Here is a 27,094-nt window from a genome sequence, read left to right as displayed (position 1 = left end):
GGTTACTTGTGAAATCACACGCTAGCATTTCCTCTTCCAGATGAACATGCAGTGTGAGTACAAGCAGACGATCCACATCATCACTTACACTGTTGTAACACCCCTGGCTATCTGAAGAAACAAAGCTGTCAGTCAAAAATAAGACAACACATCTAAGTACTGTCACCACCTTTGCTCTTCATTCAGAAAAATGTCTATCCTCAGTAATCTTGTTCTGTAAATGTGACAGTGAATGCAATAGGAGGAAAACAAAGAAGATAACAAATGAAGAGAGTCCTCCACTTCGACTGTGGTGGACATGCAAAAAGGTTTGTCACATGGTCTGCAAACTTTTCTGGTAGAGATGTCACTCTTAGGAAAGCTTTGCATATACAAATCACACTAGAAACTCTATGTATAAAACCAAACAAATTTGGTAAACACCTTCTAAGTAGGGCATGAGTCCTAAGAGGTTTAGAAATCCCTTGTTTATTCTGAGGATAAGCTTTAACCATACATCCGAGGTCTTGTATTTCACCAGGCTGCAAAACAGATGAAAACTGATAAGATGTTTCTATTTTTAGGTCCTACTTATATCAAGAAAAGGGAGCCACACAGAAGGTGACAAACAAAATTAGACATGTAAAATAACTCATAATCCTTTGGGTTTGCTACTCTGCTCTTAACTCCTCTCTGTCCCATTACTCTGCCAGGCTAAATGTGAGGCTAAGTCTAATAGAAGACTACAGAAACAAGGTGTTGAGAGGAAAGGCAGTCAGAGAAGAGATCCCAGACAAGACAAATCAAACAGAAATGGGATAACAAAAGTAGTAAGAAATTCACTAGGTAAAAAAAGCCTTGTGTTACCATGTTGGTGTACTTCCATGAGCAAACTTGGTACCTGTAGGTAATGTTCTATTTTCATGGCAATGTCACAACGCTCTTGGTAGCATATAGATCTGTGAACTTCCTGGGAACGCATTCTCTCCCCAAGTAATGCAATATTTCACATTGGCTAAGGTTTCTACAGAACTACACCATTCTACCTCGTTTGAACTATAAAAATTCACCCCCTCAGTGTTTTTCCAGACAGGGCCATACATCTCACTGAACTTGAGCAAGGTCACATTCCAATTACAGCAACAATGAATGGCCGGAAACACCCATGGAAATTCATGGATCCTTTATTTTATCCGTTCAGCTGGCTACTGAACCAGCCTAAGATTTCCTCACTTTGTTTCCAAAGGAAGGAAAGAAAACACCAGAATATTGATGTCCTGAAAATGCCCTGAGCAGATACAACCTTCATACTCAATTCCATTGTAGACACTTCCTATGAGATGCTACTGTTTCATCAAAAATACATGATGGCCTCGCAATCAGCTTTGCAAGGTGATTGTTAGCTTCAATTGTGTTTCTCAGTTCTGGGAGCACTTCAAAATACATTCAGATTAGTTTCAGATATTCAGCATTTAGTATTTTAACCTCTTCCAATATTCTTTGAGCAAGCAATTATGAACTTAAAGCATCCACTAACTGTCATGGCCATGCTTCACCATGATGTGGTTCATTTGCAATGTTAGACAAAATTCAACCAGGAATGAAAATTTCTTCAGTTCACTTTTTTAGAAGGAACTTCCTAAAGTTAGTTAAACTAGTTGGGAGCACTCACAAAGTTTCATTAGTGAAAACTGCTCTAAGATTTTATTTCTAACAACTTGGGGTTTTTCTCAGTTCCATTCAAGAGGTGATACTCAGGATGCGAACACCGAACACTGAGGATGGCACTGAACAGGCTACAGACTATCCAAGGACTGCATCTTTGTGACCTTCAGGGCAGCACCATTTCTTTGCCAGCTGCTACAGTTGTTGAAATCCTGCTGTACTGGTTATAACCAGCAAGGTGCTGGCAGCAGAGGGGCTGCAGGAGCAGCTCCGGGGGTAAAGGCCAGGGATTGCCCTGCCCCAGGCCCAGCTGGCTCCAGCAGCCAGACACAGCTGAGCCCCTCCGCACAAGTGACAACACCTCTGGGAAAGTGTATTTAAGAAAGGGCAGAAAATGACACAAAACAAAAGAGAACAAAAGGAGTGAGAAACAGCAGAAAAGCACAACACCACGGTCAGAGAAGGAGAGGGACAGAGGTGCTCCAGTGCCAGGGAGGACCCAAGCCAGGTGGATATGCCCTGAAGGAACTGTAGCACGTGGAGAGCCTGTTCCAAAGCAGGACCGCTGTCAGTGGGGAGCTTATGCAGAGCAGAGGAAAAAAGTGAGAAGGAAGGAGAGGCAGAAAGAAACTATCTTGCACCACGACCCCTTTGCCTCCTTCACCTCACAGGGAGGGGCACAGGAGTGAAGTTCAGCCTAGGAAAGGGGAGAGAAAAGTGTTTCTTTCATGTCTGTCTTTCTGTCTTAGTATCTGAATATATTTTAACTGGCAACAAATTAAATTCAGTTCTCCAAATCAAGACTATTTTGCCCAGAACTAGTAAGTGATCTTCCTGTCTTTATTTCGAGCTCTTATTATCTCTACCTTTTGCCCCTGCCCCTCTAAGGAAAGGGAGACTGAGCAGCTGGCTGGGCATGTGCTGTTAGCCAAGGCTAACTCAGCACCCTGCACATAACAGTTCTAACCCAATCTTTTAGCAGAATGCTGATGAAGCAAGAGCTCAGACCAAGATTTGTGTTACATGGCATGAATCTCATTACTGCTACTGAGTCCTGTTTCTGAAGTAGAGAAATATGATACAAACAGGCTAAGTGGCTAACAAAATCTGAGTCAGGTTAAAGACCCTTTTTTCACCCATCCATCTATTTATCCATTGTGAAAAGAAATGCAAGTCACAGGCTTTACACAGAATACACATTTTCTGTGACCCAAATTGTCTCTATTACATACAGAATAGCAATTCATCAATATTTCTCTTCCCTCTTTTACTTAAGGTTCAGAAAACCTTTCAAATGCCATCAATCAGACACAGAAATTTGCTCTAGAGTCATTTTTATGCATCCAAAACCCTACCAAAACTGTCATTTATATCTGATCCACTGCCAGGTTTTATACACAAGACTTGTGTATTCTGTTATGGAATAGATAGGATCCATCAGCAGAACTAAACAGAATAAACAATACAATAATCAAGTCTACTCAAAATTCTGCACCTCTCAAGTGCTGAATTTCATCAGAGGACATAGTATTGCCTTGTGTATTCACACAGACCTTTGTCCTGGGAGCTGTCATTGCTGTTTCTTCCTGCATCTTATTTAGGCTGCAAGCTTCAAGAGATGAGAATTTCCTAATGTAAAACAGCCCAAATAATAACTTGAACCATTAAACTTTTTTATCAAGTTGTCTAATCCCAATTCCAAAAAGGAGCTGTAACTGAGCCCTAGTAAAACAAGTCTATTCTTTTGCAACAGTGCAAGAGATTACGAGAGCTTCCCAAAAGGTTTCATTCCCATCTGTGTTGATTACGAGAGCTTCCCAAAAGGTTTCATTCCCATCTGTGTTCAAAGAGCAATAAACACTACTCCTAGCAATGCTGATATCCTCTGTTAAAATGCTCCAGCATTCAGGAATTGAAGCCAATTCCCTACACACCAATACATGGTTAGAATAAAGATCCTCTTCTCTTTCCCTCTCCCCCATGCTTTTAAATCATTCCTATGACATAATGTTACATATTCAGCCAAAAACCAGACTTTTGTTATCCATTCCCAAGTCCAAACTGAACATCAGTACAGAAGGATGCAGTAAACTTCAGGGTACTGAACTTTTAAGTTAATTGCTTCAGATTAAGTAACAACAGGGATATGCATCAGAGTGCCTTTCAGTTCACATCTCTCTTCACGGGTGGAACAGAGGCACTGCCTCTCCTTGGTAGGCTCACTAGCTGATAACCTTGGCCTGCAACCTGTTAGGTACACCTGGATTTGGAACAAAAACTTCCCGTCTTCCACACTCTCAACAGCAGGTGAAGGCATTTCATTAAATAAACTGTGTTACTCCAAAACAGAAGAACAGTCCCATATGATCAGTTAATTTCCTGTTTATGTTCTCAGTTAGCCTGGCTTGGAAGTCATGCACACTGACTTCATGTGCTGACAAAAAGAGATAAAAGCTGCATATGATACTTTCCCATGTTTTAAAGATCAGGAAATGCTTCAATAACTAATTTTGACTGGTACAGAATCTAGAAGATGCCTGCACAGAAAACTACTGAAGTGTAAAGTTATGCAGATTGCATAATCTTCTCTTCATATGCTTCAGCTAGGTAAAACATACCTAGTTAGAGAAATTTAAGTCAAACTGTCAATAACATCTGCCTAGCTCTCCCTGCCTGTCTGAAATACCTAAGTACATCTTGAAAGTATGAAGATTGTGCTTCCCAACTAGACAGCAAAAACATATTTGCCTTTGCTTGAAGTGATCTCTAACCAGCTCATAGTCTATCATTCAATGATGCATGTCCTGAAACTAAACATACCTTCCATCTTTTCACTCATGTTTATTTTTAGTTAGCATAACACCAGGGTCAGGAACAACACTCAGTTGTTTTTAAGGCAAACACACATAAATGTTATCTACTACCCATTTATTCTTAAATTATTTTCTCTTCTTTGAGTCAGGCTTTTCCCCTTTTATTTGTATTTCTACAGAGCTGAATCATGCAGTTTTCTTTCCCATCTAAACATGCAAAGCTATCACTGCTTTCACAACAAACTTCCAGTGATGTCAATGATAGGCCTCATCCTCTCCGCTAACTTACCACCTCTGAATTCACCCCAAGTTCTTCACAAGTCTTCACAGACTTGACTGCTCTCTGAAAATGCCCCCAGGTCCACCTCAAGTACATGAGTGAGCCCAGAGAGGCACACACTATCCCCATATTTTTTCTCACACAGAACTAAGGCATCCATGCCAAAAAGAACTTCCCTGGCTCTCCCTGGTTCAATGCATACTTTCATGCCTCAGAATGGACTGCTTTTCACCTCCTTCAGCTAAACACACAGAAGTTTGTGACACAGAATTAAGAGAACAAGCAAAAAATTTGCAATTTTTACAACAAAATAAATGAAGCTGCACTATAGTGCTGAGGTTTGTTATTAAGAGAAAGGACGGCAGAACACAGAACGCGCTGTGCACAGCCCCTCTGGCAGTCCCAGACGGCAGAAGGACATTTCGGGCTTTATGCACACTGTCAGCATGTGCGCCTGCAAACTGCAGCGCTCGTGATAAACACCGGGCAGCTCCGCGCCCGGGCCGGGACCGCACCGGGCCGCGCAGCCGGCCCCTCGGAGCGCGGCCGGCCCGGCTCCGCGGGCGCTCCGCGGGCGATGCGCGCAGCCTCCGCCCGGGGCCGGGCCCGGGCCGGCTCCCGCCTCCCTGCGCGCCGCTCCCGCCCGGCCGGGCCGCCCGGACCCGCTGCCCGCCCCGCCGCCTCCCCGGGCTCCGCAGGCCCCTCTCGCCGCCCGCCCGGCTGCACCTGCCGGGCCCCGCCGCCGCCCGCCCCGCGCCGCACCGTTCGCGATGAGCTTGGCCGAGAGCTGCTTCACCAGCTCGGGGATCCGCTCCCACTGGCACTCGGAGCGGCACCGCTCTATCTCCGTCTCCAGCCGCGAGCCCGCCTTCCTGGTGGCCATGGTGGGGCCGAGGGGCCCCGGCGGGGGCAGGGGCCGGGGCGGCGGGCAGGGGGAGGCGGGGACGGGCGGCGGCGGCCCCGGCAGCGGCGGAACTCGAGCGCCGCGGCCGCGCCGCGCTGGCGGCCCCGGGAGCGCCGGGAGCAGCGCCCCCTGGCGGCCGCGCGCGGCGGGGCGGGGCCAGCGGCGGCGCCGGGCGGGCCCGGGCCGGGGGAGCGGGACCCGGGGCGGGGGCTGAGGGAGCTGCCGCCGCCGGGCAGCGCTGCCCGGGCACCCGCGGGAGGCGTCGGGGGAGCGGGAGGGGCAGGGAGGGAGGGAGAGAGAGGACGGGTCTTCTAGTGCGGGCGCCGCGCCGCTGAAGGTGCCGCTGGTAGCGGGCCGCTACCGCGGGCGCCGGCAGGAATTGGCCCTTCAGAGCCCGCTCGCACGGGGGAGGCGATGGCTCGGCTGGTTCTGCTCCTCCACAGGCGAGGGAGGACCACGCGCCTCTGCTACACTTTCCCCTTCCCCAAAAGCTAACGCAAAATTAGTTCCTGCCCGTGGCTGGGCACCTCCTCGCCCACCTTGAAGGCCGTGAGCCCGCTGCTGGAGGGTTTGGTGGGTTTAATGGCGCTTTCCCAGGCCGTGCTCCAGAGCAAGCACAGCCCGGCATCGCCACCTGCTCAGGACTCACCTGTGCCTCAGCCAACAGCCTGAGGGAAAGAAAGGTACAGGGTTATGCCTTATGTTTTGAGAAAATAAACGGATTTCCAGCGTTTGGCTAGAATAAAAACACTAGCTGAAACAATTCCAATGGTACTTTGTATCTTTATCAAACACTGCATCACACAAACGTGACACAGCAATTCCACAGACTCACATCTTGCAAAACTACAGCCATGACTGATTTTCTCGGAAAAATTAGCAAAAATATGTAGCTGGGGGGGAAAAAAATCTCACAAATTGCTTACTTACTTTTCACAAAATAAAGATACAGCCCATTGACAGAAGGAGCAGGTTTTTGCAGAGATATAGTGTAGCTACATGCAACATGAATTCAAATGATTCGAGTGTCTTGCTCCACATCCTTGGGTCATAGTGCAGGCTTGGCAATTATTTCATCCACAGAAATGAGAAGTCAGTGAAGACACAGGAATTTGGTTGAGTTTGTGAGGATGACTGTCAGAGATGATGATGAAGATTCAAAAAAAAAGCTGGATGCAAGTTTTGTTTTTACATGCGTTGCACTCCTCTGGATCTAGTACATGTTAATCTTCAGAAGTTACAAGGTTACGAAGTCAGAAGTCAAATTTGGGCAAATGAAAAACTACTGGCTGTTCTATAAATAGATCTGTTAAATACAAACATGGCGTTCCCTGTGGGCATTGGGAGATGGTTTACATTACAGAATTTCTAAACAATTGTCTGCTTTGTGTGTGTTCACATATACTAGAGACAGGTGTGTTCTGAAGTTTTGCTTGGTTTTAATCATCAGCTGAAACATGAGATGGATTCTTTTGGATTTTTTTAAAAGCATGGATTTTTTTAAAGATATGCAGTTTCCATTGAATCACTAACTGACCAGGAACAGACCCAGGCTTACAAAACTAAAGCTTGTTAGTGTATTTCCCAGCTATATCCTCAATGTAATAAATACTACTTCCAATAAGTTTTGTTTTGCTTCCATCACACTTAGACCATCACAGCTATTGCAACTCTATGGCAGGCATAAAATATCTTGTTCAGTGCTTCAAGTAATTTACTTTTCATTCCCAGTGTTATTAAAAGCACAACAACACAAAATTCAGATATTGTAATTTGCCTTTTAGTCAAGTTGTTTTTATAGCACCTTCAGGTTACAGTCCCATTTCAAACAAAATATTCTTCACATTTTAAAAGTGAAATGGTAGCAGAACATAACAGTGTTTAAAAATACAATGGAGTACTGCAGAATTGGAGAGAGGATTTAATAATGCAACAAAATCAAAAGGATAAATAAGTAATAAAGCATTTTTTACATACATGAGTTTTCAAATGATCCAGAGAACATCAAACTGATTATAACATGTTTTTTTAATGGGGAGAAAAGATAAGCTAAAAATTAGGAAGGAAAAGAATGATAATTCAAAATAGTTCATATTATAACTAGTTATTTTACAGATAAGACTATGAAAAGTAAAATTTCAACTTTCTAAAAGAGCTAATTTGCCCATGAAGATTATTCATATTGATTCATAACAATTCTAACACATTTTGTTAGCACTGATCACATCATTTCACTAAAAGCTACCAGCAATAGTATTAAAATATTTACATTACAGCTCATCAGGCTTATTATCTCAACAGCTCCTATTTATGAAGTGAGACATCTATGCAAAAGGAATTAGCACATTTTGAAATGCTTAGGAAATCTGCTTTAACATTAATGAAACTTCCATACACTCAAGACTGCTCTGAGAAGATTCCACTGTAGATGACCCATGGTGGAATTCAACAATGGATTTAGAGTGGATAGCATAAAAGTAAGAGAGAAAAGAAGCATAATCCTGCATATTTTGTTAAATGTCCCTCTTTTTTTCAACCTTTAACAAGGTGTTCTTTTCTGGAAATGGCCTATTTATTACACTGTTGGGGCAGACCGAAGCATACATGTACTTGGCTAGAAATAGTCTGTTTGTAAGGTGAGGCTGCTGGCTGGCAAATATAGAGAAATACCTGTTTGTGAAAAGGAGGGAAGTTCAAAATGCAGGAGAATAACTAAGATGTATTGGTCTATCATTTTGCCTTGTGCCATCTCTCCCACTCCAATCCCCCCGAACACTGCAGGAAGAGAAACAGTGGATTGTTCAGTGCAATTTCATGAGCTTGGTGTGAAGAAACAGGGCCTTTCACTACACAGCTACACACTGTGCTGGCTTGACCCTAGCTGGGTGCCAGGTGCTCCCCAAAGCCACGAGTGATCAGGGACAGAAAATACAGAGGAAGGCTCAGCAGTTGAGATAAGGGCAGACAGACGTCACTGACTGATTACTGTCAGGCTCAGTTTGCAGATATTAATTGAATTTATTACCAAGCAAAATCAGAGCAGGATAATAAGAAATAAGCTAAATAATGAAAACACATTTCCCTCACCCTTCCCTCTTTCCTGGGCTCTACCTCCTCCCCCCCAGCAGCCCAGGCAGACAGGGAACAGGGCTTACAGTCAGTTCATCACCTGTTGTTTCTGCCACTGCTCAGGGAGAGGAGTCCTTCCCATGAGAGACACTTCTCCATGAACTTCTCCAGGGTGAGTCCTTGCCATGGGCTACAGTTCTGCACGAACTGCTGCAGTGTGGGCACCTTTACACAGGATACAGTCCTGCAGGAACCTGCTGCTCCAGTGAGTCCTCCATGGGGTCACAAATCAAACTCTCCCTAACATGGGCTTCTCTCTCCACAGGTCTGCACGTCCCTCTCAGGAGCATGTTGCCATGGGTTCACAGCCTTCCTCTGGGCACCCACCTGCTCCAGGTGCATCTCTGCTCCCCTGTTCACCTCCATGGGCTGCAGGGGCACATCTGCCTCACCATGGTCTTCACCACGGGCTGCAGGGGAATCTCAGCTCCAGTGCCTGGAGCACCTCCTGCCCCTCCTGGACTGACGTTGGTGTCTGCAGAACTGCTCCTCTCACATATTCTCAGTCCTCTCTTCTGGTCACAATTACATCTGTGCAATAACTATTTTTTCCTTCTTAAATATGTTATCACAGAGGCTTTATTTACTGTCATCTCTGATGAACTCAGAAGGTGGCCAGAGGTGGGTCCATCCTGAAGCCAACTGGCACTGGCTTTGTTGGATGTGAGGGAAGCTCTATCAGCTTCTCACAAAAACCATTCCTGCAGTGTCCCCTCCACTACCAAAACCTGGCTACACAAACCCAATACACATAATGAAATGGTACTCTCATATTTCTCATAACCTGAAAATAAACCTGGTAAATAAACTTTCTGCACTAGTACTCCACACAGATCTATGAGAAACAGGTGTGATGGGCCTTTAAACTGGTGACAATGTTAGAGAATATAAACTGAATTAAATAAAACAGCATTTTAACCTCTGCTAAAATATTAAACATTCAATAACAAGGAATCAGAAAAAACAATTCAAAAAGTACTTGCATTTATAAAGGCAACATATAAAACCAGACTGTTCAAAACCCAGAGGAGAGGAAAAAAACCTCCTGCAAGTAAACTCAGAGGGTCAATGGGTTTTTTATTCCAGACCAAATTTTTGGCGCCTTAGACAAATACTATTCACCACTGAAGTGGCGAGGAAGAATCCAACTTGTGTCAAAGGTTAGTGATGCTTAATGGCCAGTGTTGTTTCACTATTTAAAGAAAAAGTGTTTAATATGCAAGTTTACCTACTACTCTAGTTTTAGATTGGCAGACTGACCAGTGGTAGGCTGGTTTTTTCCAAAAAGTTTGTCTGAAACTGCTAGTCATAATGCTGATTCTTAAAATTCTTTTTCTACTTATAGTATAGATCAGAGAAAGAAAAGAATTTTGAAGGAAATAAGATGCTACAGAAGACCGCATAAAAGTCCTTTTTTTATATCCATAGTAAAATAAAACAAAAAAGTAAACATTAAAAAGCTTTTCTTCAGCACAAATGGTAATTTTACCAATCTTTTGTCTTTCAATTAAAATCACCATTGTAACGCCTATTAAAATATTAAATATATTCATACTGCAAGTGATCAGATAGTTCAAATACTATTTGCATTTTAAGGCAATCACAATCAACTCCTACTACCGTCTGCTATTTTGTTGAATATGAAGTCCAAAAATTCTCAGGCCAAAACTCATTAGTGGGATAATTAATTTCTCTACAGTGGAGAGCCCAGCTCATAACCAGTAACAGAAGCAAAACTTTTACTGGAACCCAAAGTCATCTTTTTTTTTTTCAGTTAGTGCAACAATGTTGGCAAAAGGAGGAACTACACAGTTCTCCAATACTACTGAAGTCAGTAATCTCTATGAAATTGAGAACAGACCATAAGAAAATTCTTTGAGGAAAGAATTTCACAGTTACTTTTGTCTCCTTTTTGAGAAGAGTATAAACATGCTGTTTGAAGGGAAGTGAGACTGAATAGTATCCACTAAATCAAGTCTGAAAAAAGCCCATTATAAAACCTGCCACCCCTGCCTCATAGCAAGGAAGACAACCATGTAAAAAGTGAAATAAACTTTATCAAAATATTTCAACATTTCAAGTTTTGTAGATGAGTTTATTTTCTTAGAGATATAATAGTTACATCTGCAAATGTACATTATTTTGTAAACCAATAAGCCCTTATGGCTGTTTGAATGTTAATATCATACACAAAACAGTTCAAGAAAACTTAGGAACCCGAAAAGCTTTCTTCACAATGGAGTTTTAATTTTGTAGTTTGCTGCCTTCAAAGTGATTCAGTTCATACTGCACTTGTGAGATAATGGGCAATTGATACTGAAAATGGAATGCATGCCTGTACAATCAGGCAAACATATTTTTTACTATTTTATGAAATCCCTTGATGTTAATTCACAGTCTTTAAGAAATGACAGGGCTAGCAGTCACTAATATTGATTGTCTGAATCCAAAGTTTAATTACTAAATATGCTGGGAAAAAAAAAAAAGTCACACTCCAAAAGAAGTCCTTTCTAAGCTCACCCAAGTGAAATGGGAGCCAGCATTGCCAGTGAAAGGGCAACAGAGTTATCACTCAACTGCCAGTATCTACCAAAACCATATTCTCCCAGCTCAGTGTTTCAAACTACATTTTAAACCTGCCACACTATGCCTGGAAAAATCCTCTGCACCACAAATGCACATATTTACACACACCAAAAAAAAGTCACCTCCCAGAATTTAAAAAACCCCACACTCCACTGTTTTTCAGAGGCTGAATAAATGTATTTATATATGAAATGCAACTTGCTCCACAACTGTATTTTTACAATGGTATAGTATCAGTAAATTTGCTATCCTATATTAACATGGAGTAAGAAATATGGAGCAAAACAGGAAGAAAAATGCCATAGATTGCTGTTTCTCATTTTTATTGTGCCAGTATAAAACATGTCAGTCTTGCTCGAAGATCTAAGGATTTTAGATTAGTGCTTTGGCTACTTTTAACTTCAGGGAAAAGCCAGGGAAAGGTCTAATCATGGGTCTTTCATTGTGCTACTGTCATGGTAAGCCTCTTTCCTGCTCTATTTCAAACTGGTGTCCAACACTGCTTGTAGGGATGCAGGTGAAGGGGGACCCCGCACTGTCTCTGCACAATAACAAAACTTACAAACACACTTCAGCTAAATTCTAGATGTGATCTAGATTGTAGTTTAATCTCTAGCTTAAACTCATGAAAGACAATCTTCCTAGGCAAATTGAAATTCAGAGGCAAAGATGTTTTCCTATTCTTTTGACTTATGAAAACAGTGTCCAGAATAGTAGTATGGATTTTTTTTTAAATAGTAATATGTTTTTATAAAGATACAATGGTTTTGCACTTTATTAGGCCTGTATTTTTCAAAACAGAAAACCAGCCATGTACCAGTTTTGACTATTCATGAAGGGTAAAAATAAAATACAATGTCATACTGCATTCAAACGTTTGCAGTCAGTGATACACAAACTATTTGCCAGCTCCATTGCCAGACCACCAGAGGGAGTCGAAAGCTACATTCAACTTCGGAAAATTTCTAAACCCGTAGGTACCTTAAAACATTGACAGAAAATACTGTATCTTATGAATACTATGACAAATGGCTAAGAAACTTGCCAAAGACAATGAATAATTTCAGCAACATCATGAGTTCATTACTATCCAGAGGCAAGAAAAACACTGGTGACAACTGAGTGCTCAGCAACTATTTTTGTTCTGTTTGGAAAGAATGAAAAATCATGCATTTAAATTAGATGTTTCAATTATGCTAATAACTGGAAAGAAGTCTTTAAAAAATCAGCAGATCCAGAATTAGTACAAAATAGTCTTAAACAAAGAGTGGCTCCCCTGGGGCTCATAATGTGCCTTTGAACAGGTCATGGCACAAATCCTGTGGCTCTGACAGGACTGGCCAACAGGCTGGGCTCATCATCCTTCAGATAAGCATGGTTAGCTTTAACAGCTCTACAGACAGGAGCATTCACCTGCATCTGCTTCCACTAATCTTCCACAAGTTCTGAGCAGTCTTCACAGACTTCCTGTGTTTTCTTCACCACTGTATTCACAAAGTTATCCTTTCTTCTAGTACTTTTCCCATCAAATTCAGAATTATCCTCTGGACTTACTCCAACAATCCTCATTCATTTTCTGAATGTTGGGCAAAATAAACCAATTCAATTAATAATCTTGCTTTTTGATAAACTTCTATTACAAGGTTTTGCATGTTGGCGTGTGTATTTGTCAGAAAGAAAATTCCACTGTAATCTGTTGATAACTGGCATTAAGAAAATAAGGAAGCAATGTCCTCGATGCTGCATTTGCCACTTGAAAATGGCACTGTTTCCAAGAAGAAAAGTTGTCAGGTTAACCTGTGTGGGGCCTTTTTATTCAAAAATATTTTAACTGAATGTGGAGATCACCAGTCCTTCAAAAGCAATGGCGTGCAACCAGAATGTCCTGTAAATTACAGTGAGGCAAAGCACTCAGCATTCCCTTCTTCCCATTTCTTTCCCTCTCCCCACTCCCTGCCCACACTGACACATGAAATAGAACGCCCCGTTCTTCTCACTGCAAATTAACACAGCCTGCTCCTTTATAACCAGCTGTCAGAATCTGTCACCAATTCATTTTTTGCCTTTACAGCTTCAAAGGTAAAGGTAGGAATTAGGGATGATTTCTTCTACTAGGACTCCAGCAAAAGTTTTTATCTGGCAAGAAACAATTTGCAGGTTTCCTTCTCTGCAGGTGAAAGAAATCAATACTGTAAAGTTAGCTGCAAGCATCCATATTTGTTGCAGGAGCATCTTAAGACTACCAAGATTGACAGCCAATGCCAAACTTTTATTCATTTTTGTAATCCTGATGCATATTAAGATTCAAAGCCTGTCCTCACTTTGGTCCTGAAGTAGATCTCAAGTCTTCCTTTTAATTTAACAGCACTAACAAATTGAACTGGCCTGCCACAGCTGCATACCAATGGGACTGACATGGTGATAAATACTAAGTAGAACTAGAACTGTATGAACACTTGAACTTAAAAGCAGCAGGGACACAGCACCTTGAGCTCTAATTTGTAGCATCCCTCTGCAGTGAGCACATCACCAGAGTGGGATCCTGTTCCCTCAAGCAGGCGTAGCTTCAAGAGTAACTGTCATGAACAGCAGAGTATCTGTTTAAAGGATGGGAACTCACTAAGGAGACACCTGAGGAAAGCTTTGAGGTATTTGCTGTTTTTGTGAATTGAGTTTCTCTTCTCTATGTACAGTACTTTTATAGGAAAAAAAAGCATACATACTGTTACTACCAAGTGAGCTTCTGCAGACCATACAATGATACCTCTTTAAGCAGTCACCTCAAGTAACTCAGGGACAAACTTCAAGCATTGTCCCCTCTCTGCAGCATCATCATTAAATTTTCCCCTTTCTCCTAATTTCCCTAAACTCCAAAGACTTTACACTTGAAAGCTTTTTTAGCATAGCTGAATATCACACAAAATCACACCCATAACTTGGATAAAATGTACTTGGCTGGACATAGTTTTATCAGCAAATATAATTAATATATATGCATATTTTGAGTTGGCTACATTTCCTAACAGATTTATTTTGGTTATTTACAAGGCCTAATCCTAAATCCTTCTATTTTTCTCCTGCTTATGAAAATAGACCTTTGATCATAATTGTACCAAGACAACTACATATTTAACAAAATTAAAAAACAACTAGAGAAAATCAGATGAACATAAATGAGACCAATTTTAAGATTTGATGCTGGATTTCTTGACAAATATCTTTGTATTAAGAAAGATGTAAGAAGTTTACACTCAGTTTGTAGTTTCATCTGTTAGGTTTTTTGGCAGTTCCTGAAGCAATTAGAGTTCTGTTTTTCTTTCTTTATTATTGGCATTTCAAAGGAAGTTAGTAGACTTCTGCATGACTCTTGTAAAGATTGGTTGCCAATTTTTAAAAGCAATTTTACATGTGAATAATATGGATTCCTTTCTACCATTGAATAAAGTATTAGTCAGACCAGCCCATAACATCTCTACCTAAACACTTGTAATTGTTTCCCAGCCAGTTACCATCTTCCATTTCTATCACACAGAACACAAAGGTTGTCAAAATGCATTTTTTCTTGAAATTTGCATGACTGCAGGTCTCTTGTATTTCTCCATTATGCACTTTCAGGGCACAACAAACAAGAGATTGTTTCAGCTGGTCTATGTAACTGAAAGTATCACTTTATTTTCTACTGCAGACTACAGGAATCAGTCTGAGTTTTCTACACAGGTGTTCTGAACATTCAGAATCTAATACATCAGAATTTAAAACCTCATATTTAAAATGTGTGATGGCAGGCGAGAGTTAATGAGCAGCTCTGCATTTCTTCTACTTTTAGAGAATCCAGGGCCTTGTGGGCCAAAGGACCAAACTGAGAAGTGTTTCTCCCTGGCAAACAAAGATCAAAGCACTTTTATCTCTTCACAGCTGAAATACCCATGTTCCATTCTGTTCTCTCAATCCAGAATATTCAGTCAACTATCTCAACTGAAGGAAGGCAATATTATGTTTTGCCATGTAAAAACTGGATTTTGAAAAAGATTGTCACTCATGGGGGAATAAAAACCATTAATTTAGTAAAAACACCTGGAATGATACCTGAGACTTAAATAATTTCAATATGATGAACTAAATGTTATAAAGCTACACACATGCATACTCAGGGACCTGCAGAGGTAGGAAATATGTTTCTGTTGGACAACTGGCAAGAAAGCTTGCAATTCATTCTCAGGGAATAATACTTGCACATGGAGATAGGCAGGGGAAAAATTACCCCTGAAAATACCTGCCCAGACCTTCTCATCTCTGACTTCCTTTAACCTTCTTCCTCTTCTGTGGCTGCCTTATCTAGTCCTCCGAATCTGTGTGACCCCAGAACCCATTTTTAAAATACAAGTTCTCTTCATCAAGGCATATTACTTTAAATGGAGATCTAGGCATGCAATACAGCATGTACCTACATGCATGCAGACAACACATGCACAGATTATAGGATGCTTGTGCAACATTTCTTTATAACCAATGAACATATTTTCTGCTGAGAATTATGCTGTTCTCAGATGACTGAGAAGGGATACATCTGTGTAGGAACTGTTATTTTGTTCAGAAAAGCAGCCATGGAAAAGGGCTGAGAAAATACACCCATCAACAGAACCAATTTGAAGCCTCAACCCATTCTGTGACACAATACATGGTCCCCCTCAACCTCAACTGTTTAGTGAAGTACTCAGTAGGGTTGTTTTCATAGCAGTAAACAATACATATGCCAAATGCACTGATTCTTTCCCTTAAATATAGAAATTTCACTATGCCAGAGGAACTGGATGTTCTTTTCTTTGTACTTCTCTAAATCCTTTAGCAGAATTACCTGCTAATACTAGTATTTGTGTTTCTAAAAGTATTACAAAGAAATGGCTTTACCAGATACTGAGTACTTTGAAGATTAGATTAAAACCCACACTGATTGAAATCTGTACTCATAAGAAATTTGACTTTTCACACAAATCTGCCTACAACATTGCTGACAGCTCTGTATTTCTGACAGCAGACAGATATCGTTACTAGACATTAAAGCTGACTGAGGCATAGCAGCACTGTGAAGAAAACTTAATCCAAGTACACACACAATTCACAGTGTAACATCCCTTCACCAAGACAATAAAAAGTATTTATAGTACTAACGAAGATTAACTTGTACACTTCAAATTTGAAACAGTGGTCTGAGTATGAAAAACACAGCCCACGGTCTTTATATGACCTTGAATTCCAGGCTGGTCAACAGATTAAAACACTGTTCTGCCAAGAGTAAAACTCTCCTGCAGGGACATCAGCACAAGAAGTAAAATTATTCTTGAGCTGCCTAGTTTGCAACTCAAGTTTCAATGTATCAATTGTATGTACATCAGCAGCAGTTGCTTATGTAAAGATGCTAATCTAAAAATTCAGACAGCTTAGTGTCATATCCACTTCCTCGAGAGCTCTGTTACCTGGAGGCAGCAAGCAGTCATAAACTTTTCAGCTACCCTGGGTAACTGGTTCAAAGCAAATACAAGCTGACACCTAAATGCACTTAGCCCTGCCCAAAAGAAATACCTTGGGATTAAATTTTTATTAAACAACCACCATGAGAGCACAAAGAGGACACAGAAATATTCAGCTATAAAATTTGTCTTTGATACAATTGCTGTATTCTAACAGTCTCTCAAAACCTGTGTAGAAAAAAAGATTGACAATACAGCCATTATCTCTAGCATTTAGTATGGTGTGCAACCAATTTTGTTGTTTCATCGGTTTGTCAAGAAACAGTTTACATTTTCCAACAGGGAAACAATATTTCCTAACATCCCGTGTTCCTAACATTTAAGTTCTTTCAGCTGGGTCACAATATTCCAAATCCACCTGGTACCCAACAGTTTCTTACACTTACATGAAATCAGACTGAAATTGCTTTTTGTTGTCCTGATCCTGAGACAAGTTCCACGAACTCCTCAAAGTGCAAACTTCATAAGCAACCTGTTCTCCAATCTCCCAATTCACTTATACTGTCTGCAAAACAAGTATTAATGGTGGATTGTTTGTTGTATTTACAGCAAGTTTATTCAGGAGAGGAAAAGTATTCTTTTACAAATGAGCCATGTTCACTATTGAGATTACTTCCAAAGAGAGCATTCAGAAAGCAAACCTGAATATATTACACTGACAATTATTTTTCAATACTTTAACATAGGCCACTTAAAATTGGTTGTTATTAGCACATAGACTGATCTTTAAATATACTACTTCTACATAAACAGTGCAAATCTCAATATTCACATCAACCTGAAATTAATGCTGCAATTACTGTTGACATTCACATCAAGAAAGTAGTAAACTATTTCACATGAGCAATTCCAAAACCTCAGAATGCCATTATTAATATTAAAGAAACACAAAACAAACATGTTGGGCTTCAAAGCCTTGTTTTGATACACACAATCCCTGTAAACATGGATTTATTGTATTTGTCAATACTGATATATGATATAATTCTATAAATAAAACCACTGATATAAACAATTTCTATAACCTTTTTTTTTTTGCATAGGGTTTGGATTAAGGTTACTTTAGGATAGAGACAGCTGTTAACAAAATCCTCTTGTCAATTAGTCTTCCATCACACAAATTTAGGCATATGACAAGGAGCCTCTCTGACTTCAGTGGAAACTTACACACGTAAGCATTTGCAAAACTGGAGTCATTTTTAGCACTTAAATTACCCCTAGTCATTGAGAATACAAGCTATAAAAGAGCTCTCCATAAATTTATAAAATATACTGATTTAAAAGTTTATGCTGATGTTTCTCTAAGTCACATTTATGATTCCAAACAGTTATGTACATACTATACTATCACAGTAGGAAATACTTCACTGTAGAACACCACAGTGAACAAGTCGTGAAGCACAGTGTTCAATATAATTTCCCTTTAGTATTCCCAGTGCATAAGTTGTTAACATCTACACTACACAAGGTGCCCAGGTCTAGTATTTGTTATATACAATGTAAAAGCAAGATAGAAAGAACTTTGCATTTTACAGTAAGGAATGAAAACAGTGGGTAATATACAGGGATTCACTCCTGCAAAGTACAGAATTCTCCTTCACTATGACCACAACCACCAAATATGGGTGGATTTCAGGTCTTTCAGCCCAGTAAAACAGTGCTCAGCACCTTGTAGGAAGAGAGATCTGAGTGCACTTTACTCTAAAACATCTCCTTTGGATGTTATAAAGTGCAAAAAATAAAACAAATATTCTAATATTTTACAGTCACTATTAGACTGCCATATTTGCACAATGCAAAATTCAAATAACTTGGTATGCATTTTTATGGACCCTATAATAACAAATGTTGAAACTGGAGTTTTCTCATCTCATTAAAAAAAAGAATCTTAGTATTTTAAAATTATTGTGTTTCTATTAAAAAAAAATTATAATTAAACCTTGAAATAGGTATTTTTAACATGTGGCTATTTTCCAAAGCATCAAATATGAAATTTAATTTTCTCTTACAGCATTACATTTTAGAATCTGTAAAATCTTTTAGAAGTCAATAACTTCAAAAAATAAAAATTACTGTATCACAGTATTAGACATCTCAGCTTATCAGATATCTTTTACCCTAGAAGTGTTTAAAAAAAAATAAATAAATTTTTTTTAAAAATCTAAGACTTCTATTCTCAGTTGTTTAGAACAAGATATGTGGAGTTATTTTTTAAACAAAGTAAGAGTTCCATAGTGCTTAATTTTGATCTTAAAATTCAAATAAATGGGACAGAATATAACCATAAATTGAAAAGGCTTTAGAGTACTATACTGCTTTGGTGCATTGTACCAATGATTGTTTACATGCATGAAGAATCAAATTCTACAACATTCTTCACAGAGCTAGGTAAGAGCAGAAGATCCTGAAGTTCTACATGTGTTACAGAGCTTTCCTTTCTTTGAGCAGTGGGGAAGGAAGATTGTGACACTGAGGAACAGTCTTCTTCCAAGTGGTACCATGAGCAGCACAGCTTCTTACCTGGAGCTCGGCTGCACACCAGTCATTTAGCCCTCAGAGAACACAATGTTGGTTGTATAACAGTATTATACTATATCCAGTGATACCAAACAGCTAGAAGGAAATGTATGGAAATACAGAGCTAAGAAGGTATGACTAAAATACATTTCTAAAGCAACAGAAGTCTTCCTGTAGCAGCCTGTAAGCCACAGGGAGGAAGGGCAGGAGAAGACAATACAGGTACTGCCAAGTCCATAACCACTGAACTCCTCGAGACAGGATATTCTGCTGCTCAGTCGGAGAACTGGAAGATGGTTTCTGGGTTATTGCTGTCTGTAGGGTTTGTGGGCTGCAACGTCTTTGTGGGTGTAGTTTTACCATGAGAATGAGAGGAAGAAGAATGGGAACTTTCACTGGAGCTGCTACGTGTCTCTGTGCTTGTACTTGTTTTTTTCATTTTCCTTCTTTTTGCAAGAGGTGCCTTGTCCACATTCTGGAGACAAAATCCTTCCCTTTTGTACTTGTTAAAAGCCTGTTTCAAAATAAAAGAGAATTCTACGTTTTTCAAGATATTTAACATATTTTATCACTTATTGTGAATAGTCTATGGTACTTCACAAGATAAAATGTAATTTCTGGACTAATTCCTATTGTAGCTGTAACAACGACTCTACCAGCCTTTACAAGTACATAACAACCAATACATAACATTATTGATTGGCATCTTCCTCTCCTTCTTCTTTCTTTAAAAGTATTTTTTACTTAGCCTTAACCTATTTAACACTACATTTTCAGAGAGGACACTGCTAAATTACAGCATTTCTTTCAGCCCAAATTATGTTGCATTGTCGGAATCTCTCCAAGAAACAATTACTTTGTTCTTCTCTCCTTCCTAAAAAGCACCCGCAAGCATTTCAGCATAAACCTGCTCAATTTTGATTGATTCTCTGTAGAGGGTATCATGAGAATCAACACTATGTTTGTAAGATACAGTTGAAGTTCAAATAATTTTAATGAATATACAATAGTAGACAAGCAAGTCCACTAAAAAAGCACCCATGATATAAAAAAATGAACTACATATATTCCAGAAATTGTACTTCAATTTAGTAACCATAAGGACAAAAAGTCAAACAGTTACTTAAGTTAAAAATAAAGTTTTGGTTTTTTAAAAGAAAAGTTTGAAGATCTTTTAATAGATTTCTCTAAGAAATAGAATACTTTTAATTGCTGTTTCCCGAATAGCACTCAATACCCAAATCCTCATGAAAATAAATATCTCCAAGAAATTTATGCTTGCTTCATCATTCATATTTTCATGCACTCCAGAGATGTTATGAGGAAATGTTATTGAGAATAAAAATCCAGCTATAAGCATATATCAAATTATAAGGAGAGATATGTGTAGCTTTTAAGAGAAAACATACACAAACCTAGATGGCACATTACAAAACATAGCACATGACAAAAAAATTCTCAGAACTTACATGGAAAGTGGCTTTGACATAAGTGTGCACTGCAGCTCCTGAAGAGCCTAAGTTATCAGGTGTCATTAGAGGGTTAGATGAGAGCTGGCTGCCATCCTGAAGCCACTCGTTGTATCTCAGGCTGGACATTTTAATCCTTTTGTTTGGATCCACTGTGAGAAGTCCTAATAGAAACACATTACATTCTTTAAAACTGTCAACTATTTATCTTTGGTCAATAGAAAATGCAAATATTTCTTAATAAAATCTCATGCATTGCTTTGATAAGTAACTAATGTCAATATTTATCCTAGGTATGCCAATATTTATCTTAGATAAGGCTCACGCAATGTTATACTAGCATCCTCTCCAGAAGAATCTTAAAAGCAAAAAAATTATATTTAACATCTCTCTTCACACAAACTCAGAACTATGAAATTATTTCTTCACTTATAACCTGTGTAGATACTAAAGTTCAAAAGAGTAAGCCTCAGATTCCCTGCACAATTCACTCAAGTCTGAATCTGGAACTCAAGTCTGAATCTGGAAATTCCTACATTTTTGGCAGAAAAATTCCTTACAAATCTGCTTCTGCAGAAATTCAGAATTCCATCTAAGTAGCATAAAGGTAGGTGTCTAGCTCATGATGAAAACGTAATTAGATGCTCAAAAGCATTAAGGGAACCAAAGCACAGCAAATGTCAATGAAGTAGCTCAGAAATACAGTCAGTAGTCTTTGTACAGGAATTAAAAAATAGCCAACGGAAAAGAAATAGTAATAAATCCATTCTCTACAAAAGCTCAGCTTTTAAGACATTTATCTCATAAGCTGTTTTGGTTTTTTTAGAAAAGCAAAAATAACATAATAGAAAAACTCTGCTTTCAAATATGTTATATGAGTAAGTTACTTTTTCTGAAGCTTTTCAGTTCCTTTTAACTCCACTAACCTTATCAGCATCTTACCACATTAGAAAATTCTGATAGGTGTACAACCAATTTTAATGCACTCTGATGTGTCCACAGCTACTCATTGCTTGTATTAGAGGTCAGCACATAGCTCAAGCTGTGCATATTGCTCTGTCAGGTTAGACACTTTGGAGCATCCACATATTGCATGGTTCTCCAAATTCTATTTTAAAATAAAAACATATTGTTTATTAAATACTATTGTAAATACATACCTCGAATTAGCTCTTTAGCCTCTTCAGAAACATTTTTCCAAGCCTCTCCTTCAAAGGAAAATTCTCCCTTTTTTATTTTCTTCATAATTTCCAATGCACTGGTACATGTTAAACTTCTGTCTTGAGACTGAAATGGTACCTGTCCTGATAGCATTGTGTACTGTCACGAGAACAAAGGCAGCCTCAGGAAACACAGTGTATTTACAGACAACTCTGCTGTTAAATATGAAGGGCTGTTGTTTGCATCACCAATACTATGCAATAAAACTTGGCCTAACATAACTTTAAGACTACAGAATATTTAAAATACAGAAGACTTTCTCTGGAGTCCTTGTTAGAAAAAACATTCATCTATACCAGGAAGCTATGAACAAAATTTATTTCTACCTAATTTTTATCTAATGAAACTAATTTTCTGTAGAACAAAATACAGGTTGATTCCCTCTCTGAATCGAAACTGTCAAAAGATTATATGGATGTCTGTAAATCCCCTAACAAGCATATATCTTTTTGAGAATTTGACTGTATCAAGTAATTTTTGCATTCCCAAAAATGTTAGATTTTATTTCCTACTTGCTAAAAAAAATTCTGCTCCTGGCATCTGTCTTTGGAACATATTATTTGTGCAGCAGTTCACCTCCCTTGAATTCAGCATGTATCCAATTTACATCTGAAATCATCTCAAGTCCCTTGCATTTTAACAAAAAGTAAATACATGCAATAAAATTATAGTTAAAAACCTCAATCACTCACCAAAATGACCCCCAAACTCCACAGATCACAAGACTCATCATAACCATTGTGATTCAAGAGCTCTGGGGCAGCATAATGAAGAGTAAAACACGGAGTCTTAAGAGGTTGATTATCAGGTGGTTTTAAACGAGCAAAGCCAAAATCAATTATTTTTATTTCTGAATTATCAGTTTCATCTGTAAATAGTAAATTCTGAAAAACAAAGACAAAAATCAATATTAGCAGTGGGTACAAAATTGGTTATAATTACTTTGCTACATCTATCACTACAGAAAATTTTCCATTATCTAGAGGAAAGGTGAACTGCAAGACACTGAGAGAAGAGAAAAACAGAAATAACAATACTCTGGGTTGTAAGAAATGTGACATGTTCACCTGCCCCTGCACATCTGCAAGTCAGGGGAGTTTGGAGATTACTAATGAAAATGAATACATGACACAGAACAGTAGAGAAAAGAATTCTGGGAACTTTGACAAGAAGAAAACCTAAGACATCAACATGTTTGGAGATGGCAGAATTGCCTTTTTCCTCAAACAAAAGCAAATTTCTTAAGCTTCCACTTCCCTCTGGCATGTTGTGAACAACAGCTTTCTTGTGTGGGGGATTCCCACTGCTCCTTCTGTCTTGTGACTGCAGGGTCTTTGGTTGTTGAGTGGTACCACAGTATTGCCACGAGGACAACAATGCACAAGAGTCATTTGAAAGCCAAGGATGGTGATAAGAAGGTGCACCTTGGTATGAAGTGGTGTTAAGAAATGCACCAATACCTCAGAGGTTTCACTCAGAGCTGTCTGGCATGGGTGGCAAAGCCAGCAATAATATGTGTTCTGAAAGAAACGTGGGACCAGCAGCATTCAAGCACTGAAGGTCGCAGAACGGTCCCACCACAAACCTACTCCTTACACCAAGGCAGAGACATCGGTACAGCAGTCCCTGAGAATTCCAGCTTTACACACTGGAATGTGGCACTTTGGACTTGAAGACAGACAAGTTGTTATCACTTTGGAAAATATAAGGCAATCTGTTTTTTTTTTTTCTTCCCTGAGTATTGATATTTCCAAGAAAGACACAAGAGGGAAGCTTGTCACAGAAAGCTTCTGTGTCACAGAAAAACTGTCTGAGGCCAAGATGAATTGTAAGCTAATTCTACTCTTCCCTTCAGCTTCTGAGAGAAGAGCATCATTTCAATACTGCCTTTACTGCTCAATTTATGAGTGCTAGAAAAAAATCTCAATATTAGAAATCCTATAGCCCTATCTAACCTTCTAATACAAAAGGTGAATTACTCACACAAAGTAATTAATTTCAAACTCATTAACATGGATAAAAAATGATTGCTAGACTGTCAGCAGATCAATAAGGAAAACCTGAGACCATTCATTATGGACAAAAGAAAATAGCTGCTACAAAACAGTATTTTAGTATTTTTGCTTTCTGTACTGCTGATATAGTTTAATGTGCATTCAGAGAAGTCGGTTTTTAAGTGTTGTGTAAATGGATCTACAGGAAGCCTAATTTCAGCAAAAATATTCATACAAGGATAAGTCATTAATATAATAGTCTTCTCTACGGTGATGTTATATACTCCACAAGTACATAAAGAATGAATAACATTAGTTTAAAAAGACCTTTCTTATGATAAAAATTAAATTGGTTATGCATGGAAAGAAAGGTACAGTCCAAAGACCCTACATGAGGTTCAGGTATTTCTGTTAATGAGGCAAATAAAGCATGTTTCAGAACTCTCCCATCCCCCAAATATTTCCAGCTATATTCCACATATTTTAGGATATATAAACAACATTCTTGCACACTTGTTATGTTTTGTTGTAATACCTTTAGAACCCAGTTCACAGATTAATGATCACAGAAACAGTCCTCAAATTCTCGACTGAGAAGCTCCATGTATGATCACAAATGCTACACAAACTCTTGATTCCTACAAATTTCCTATTTTCTATCCAGTACTTTTCCTCTGTTTTATAGAACAACATAGGTGATCTAATTACTACTGATAAACAGAAGTCTTCCAGTCCATGAAATTCAAAGTCTCACTCTTAGTTACATTTAACCAGCCAGACTTTAAGAAAAAAATATCAGTTGCACATTCTATTGCAAAGTTGAGCATAAAAAAAATCTGACTGGAATTCTTAGAAAAGCAACAGAATTTCCTATATATCTTTTTACAGAGAAATGCACTAACCATATCTATATTGGGAACCCTGCATATCCCATACTAAGTTCATGTCAGAACCTAAAATAGTAACTTTCAAAACAAGCAGGAAGGAGACAAGCAGGTTAAGTCCAACTTTGTGGAGGCAATGGATTCTGCAAGCTGTTTGCTAACCCTTCATTACTTGACTTCCCAGACTTCTGTTCTTGAACATAATGTAGAATTGAAGACTGCCTAATTTATCTTACAGCTGAAGCTCTGCTTTACTGTGCCTTTACATTCAAAATGGCAGTAAGACTAAGAAAATAAGAATAGAAGAAAGAGAGGGGGGTTGGTTTCATCCTTTTAATAATTACTTGTTTCAAAAATGGTTTTCTTACCCTGATGATGTGACTCTTGGAAAAAGTTTCCCTGATGACTTTTTCAACTCACACACTAGAATTTCAAAATAGTCCCTCTTTAACTGTTTACTTACAACAGGAGCCCCAGACAGAGATTCTTCCAAACTTACATATTTTGGATTGGTTTTTCAAAAACAACTAGCAACACCTAGAAGACTTCTTTACCTGAAGAAATTGAATTGGAATACCTGAAGAAGTTGAATTGGAATTACTATAAAATACCAAGTCTTTCATATCACAAAAAGTATGTTACAATAAGATAAAACATCAGTAAGAATGGTAGATTATTTTTTAACTCCAGCTGCAAAAGGAACAGCTATTTCCTGGGGTATGATGGCTGTCACCACCCTACAATAAACATCCTTACTGGATGAATCAACATTAATCTACACTATTTTCAGGATCGAGAAAACATACATCCCAACCCATTGCTGGCAAAAGCACCCAAGAAAAAACTGGCTCCAGGAAGCAGAACAAAGCCAGTGGTCAATCTTATAACAGTAAACTGAATGGTCTAGAAGGCACAATGTTGCTGCACAACAAAAATATCAGGAAAGCAGTTACTGAAAAATAGGTATTAATAAATTGTTTCTTCTGGGAAACTATTGAACTTACTGAACTCAAATCACACATTTTTCTTAGTGCTCATTTTGTACTTAACTGGAAAATAAGCCCTACTAAGGAAATTATGATCAAATGAAAGATGGAAATGTAGAGGCAAAATACTCAAGCAACCTAGCTCTGCTTATGAACTGTTTCACACAATAAAAACATGCTAGTGAAAAATTTCCCCAAATAGGCAAAGAATGTTTTTGAACAAGTTAAGAGTAGAGATTGTTTACAGTTACTTTTACCTATGAACAGAAAAACATCTACAGAATTTGCTAAGTAAAAGTGGTAACATCTAATTAAAAATACAGAAATAGAAAACTCTCTAACAAAGGCTGGATAAACAGAGATACATCACATTCCAGACATTCAATAACTTATTGTCTAAACATACATATACAAGTCACTATACCTCAGGTTTCAGATCTCTGTGGACTACTCCTACATCATGCATATGGCTCACTGCTGAAACAAGTCTGCGCATAATGTGACTGGCTTCAGTCTCACTGAAATGTTTCTTTTTCTGAATACGTTCCAGCAATTCTCCTCCCTTCAGCAATTCCATTACTAGGAACGTGTGAAGCTGAAACAATAAAAATATAGCATGTTAGAAATTTAACATTACAAACCAACATTCACTTAGGAGTTAGGTGCCATTCTGACAAGTTCTCAATGTTTGAAGAAATAGCATTGCTGCTTGTAGTAATTTGGAAGACCAAAAAAAAGCACCAAATCTCAGATGGCATTTTTCCCATCAGTCTTGTTGAGACTGAAGAATAACGTCTTCGTCATGTGCCCCCATATTTATTAATCAAAATGCAATGCCACCAGCTAAATGTATAAATTTGTAGGGAGATGAAAAGACTTTACTTAGGTTAACAAGTAAAGCTGGAAAAAGCTAAACTTTTGGTGCTTAAGCCTGCTCTGACATAAGGATATGTATCTATTAATATGCATAAGGACTTAACACTTAAATGTTACAAAATCCTTTAAAAGTACCCTGAAACTTAACCTCTGAAATCAAAAATTATCTAGAACTTGTGATTTTATTCCCTACAGAGTAGCAGCCAAAACTACTCCACCACTACAATTACAATATATACCTTCCCAAAAATTAAAGAGCATTT

General features: G+C 38.8%; 2 protein-coding genes across 8 annotated transcripts in view; both read right to left on the bottom strand.

The window, feature by feature from the left end:
* Positions 1 to 5,759, bottom strand: part of TTC7B (tetratricopeptide repeat domain 7B) — a 119,158-nt gene extending 113,399 nt beyond the window's left edge. The window contains exon 1 of the mRNA XM_064423600.1: positions 5,500 to 5,759. Within this exon, the coding sequence (XP_064279670.1) occupies positions 5,500 to 5,620 (121 nt within the window). The 5' untranslated portion in view covers positions 5,621 to 5,759. The remainder of the gene's footprint in view (positions 1 to 5,499) is intronic.
* Positions 5,760 to 15,975: 10,216 nt separating this feature from the next.
* RPS6KA5 (ribosomal protein S6 kinase A5) overlaps positions 15,976 to 27,094 on the bottom strand; it is a 67,492-nt gene continuing 56,373 nt past the window's right edge. For all 7 annotated transcript variants that reach the window (XM_064423572.1, XM_064423577.1, XM_064423579.1 and 4 more), the window contains 5 exons: positions 26,380 to 26,550; positions 22,784 to 22,975; positions 22,031 to 22,190; positions 20,871 to 21,034; positions 15,976 to 19,915 (listed from right to left, as the gene is read on the bottom strand). In XM_064423572.1, coding sequence (XP_064279642.1) covers positions 19,676 to 19,915; positions 20,871 to 21,034; positions 22,031 to 22,190; positions 22,784 to 22,975; positions 26,380 to 26,550 — 927 coding nt within the window. In that variant the 3' untranslated portion in view covers positions 15,976 to 19,675. The remainder of the gene's footprint in view (positions 19,916 to 20,870; positions 21,035 to 22,030; positions 22,191 to 22,783; positions 22,976 to 26,379; positions 26,551 to 27,094) is intronic.

The sequence above is a fragment of the Passer domesticus genome, chromosome 6, assembly GCF_036417665.1.
Source record: "Passer domesticus isolate bPasDom1 chromosome 6, bPasDom1.hap1, whole genome shotgun sequence".
NCBI classification, from domain to species: Eukaryota; Metazoa; Chordata; class Aves; order Passeriformes; family Passeridae; genus Passer; species Passer domesticus.
The sequence above is the reverse complement of the archived record's forward strand: the minus strand, read 5'-3'. Positions and strand labels throughout refer to the sequence as shown.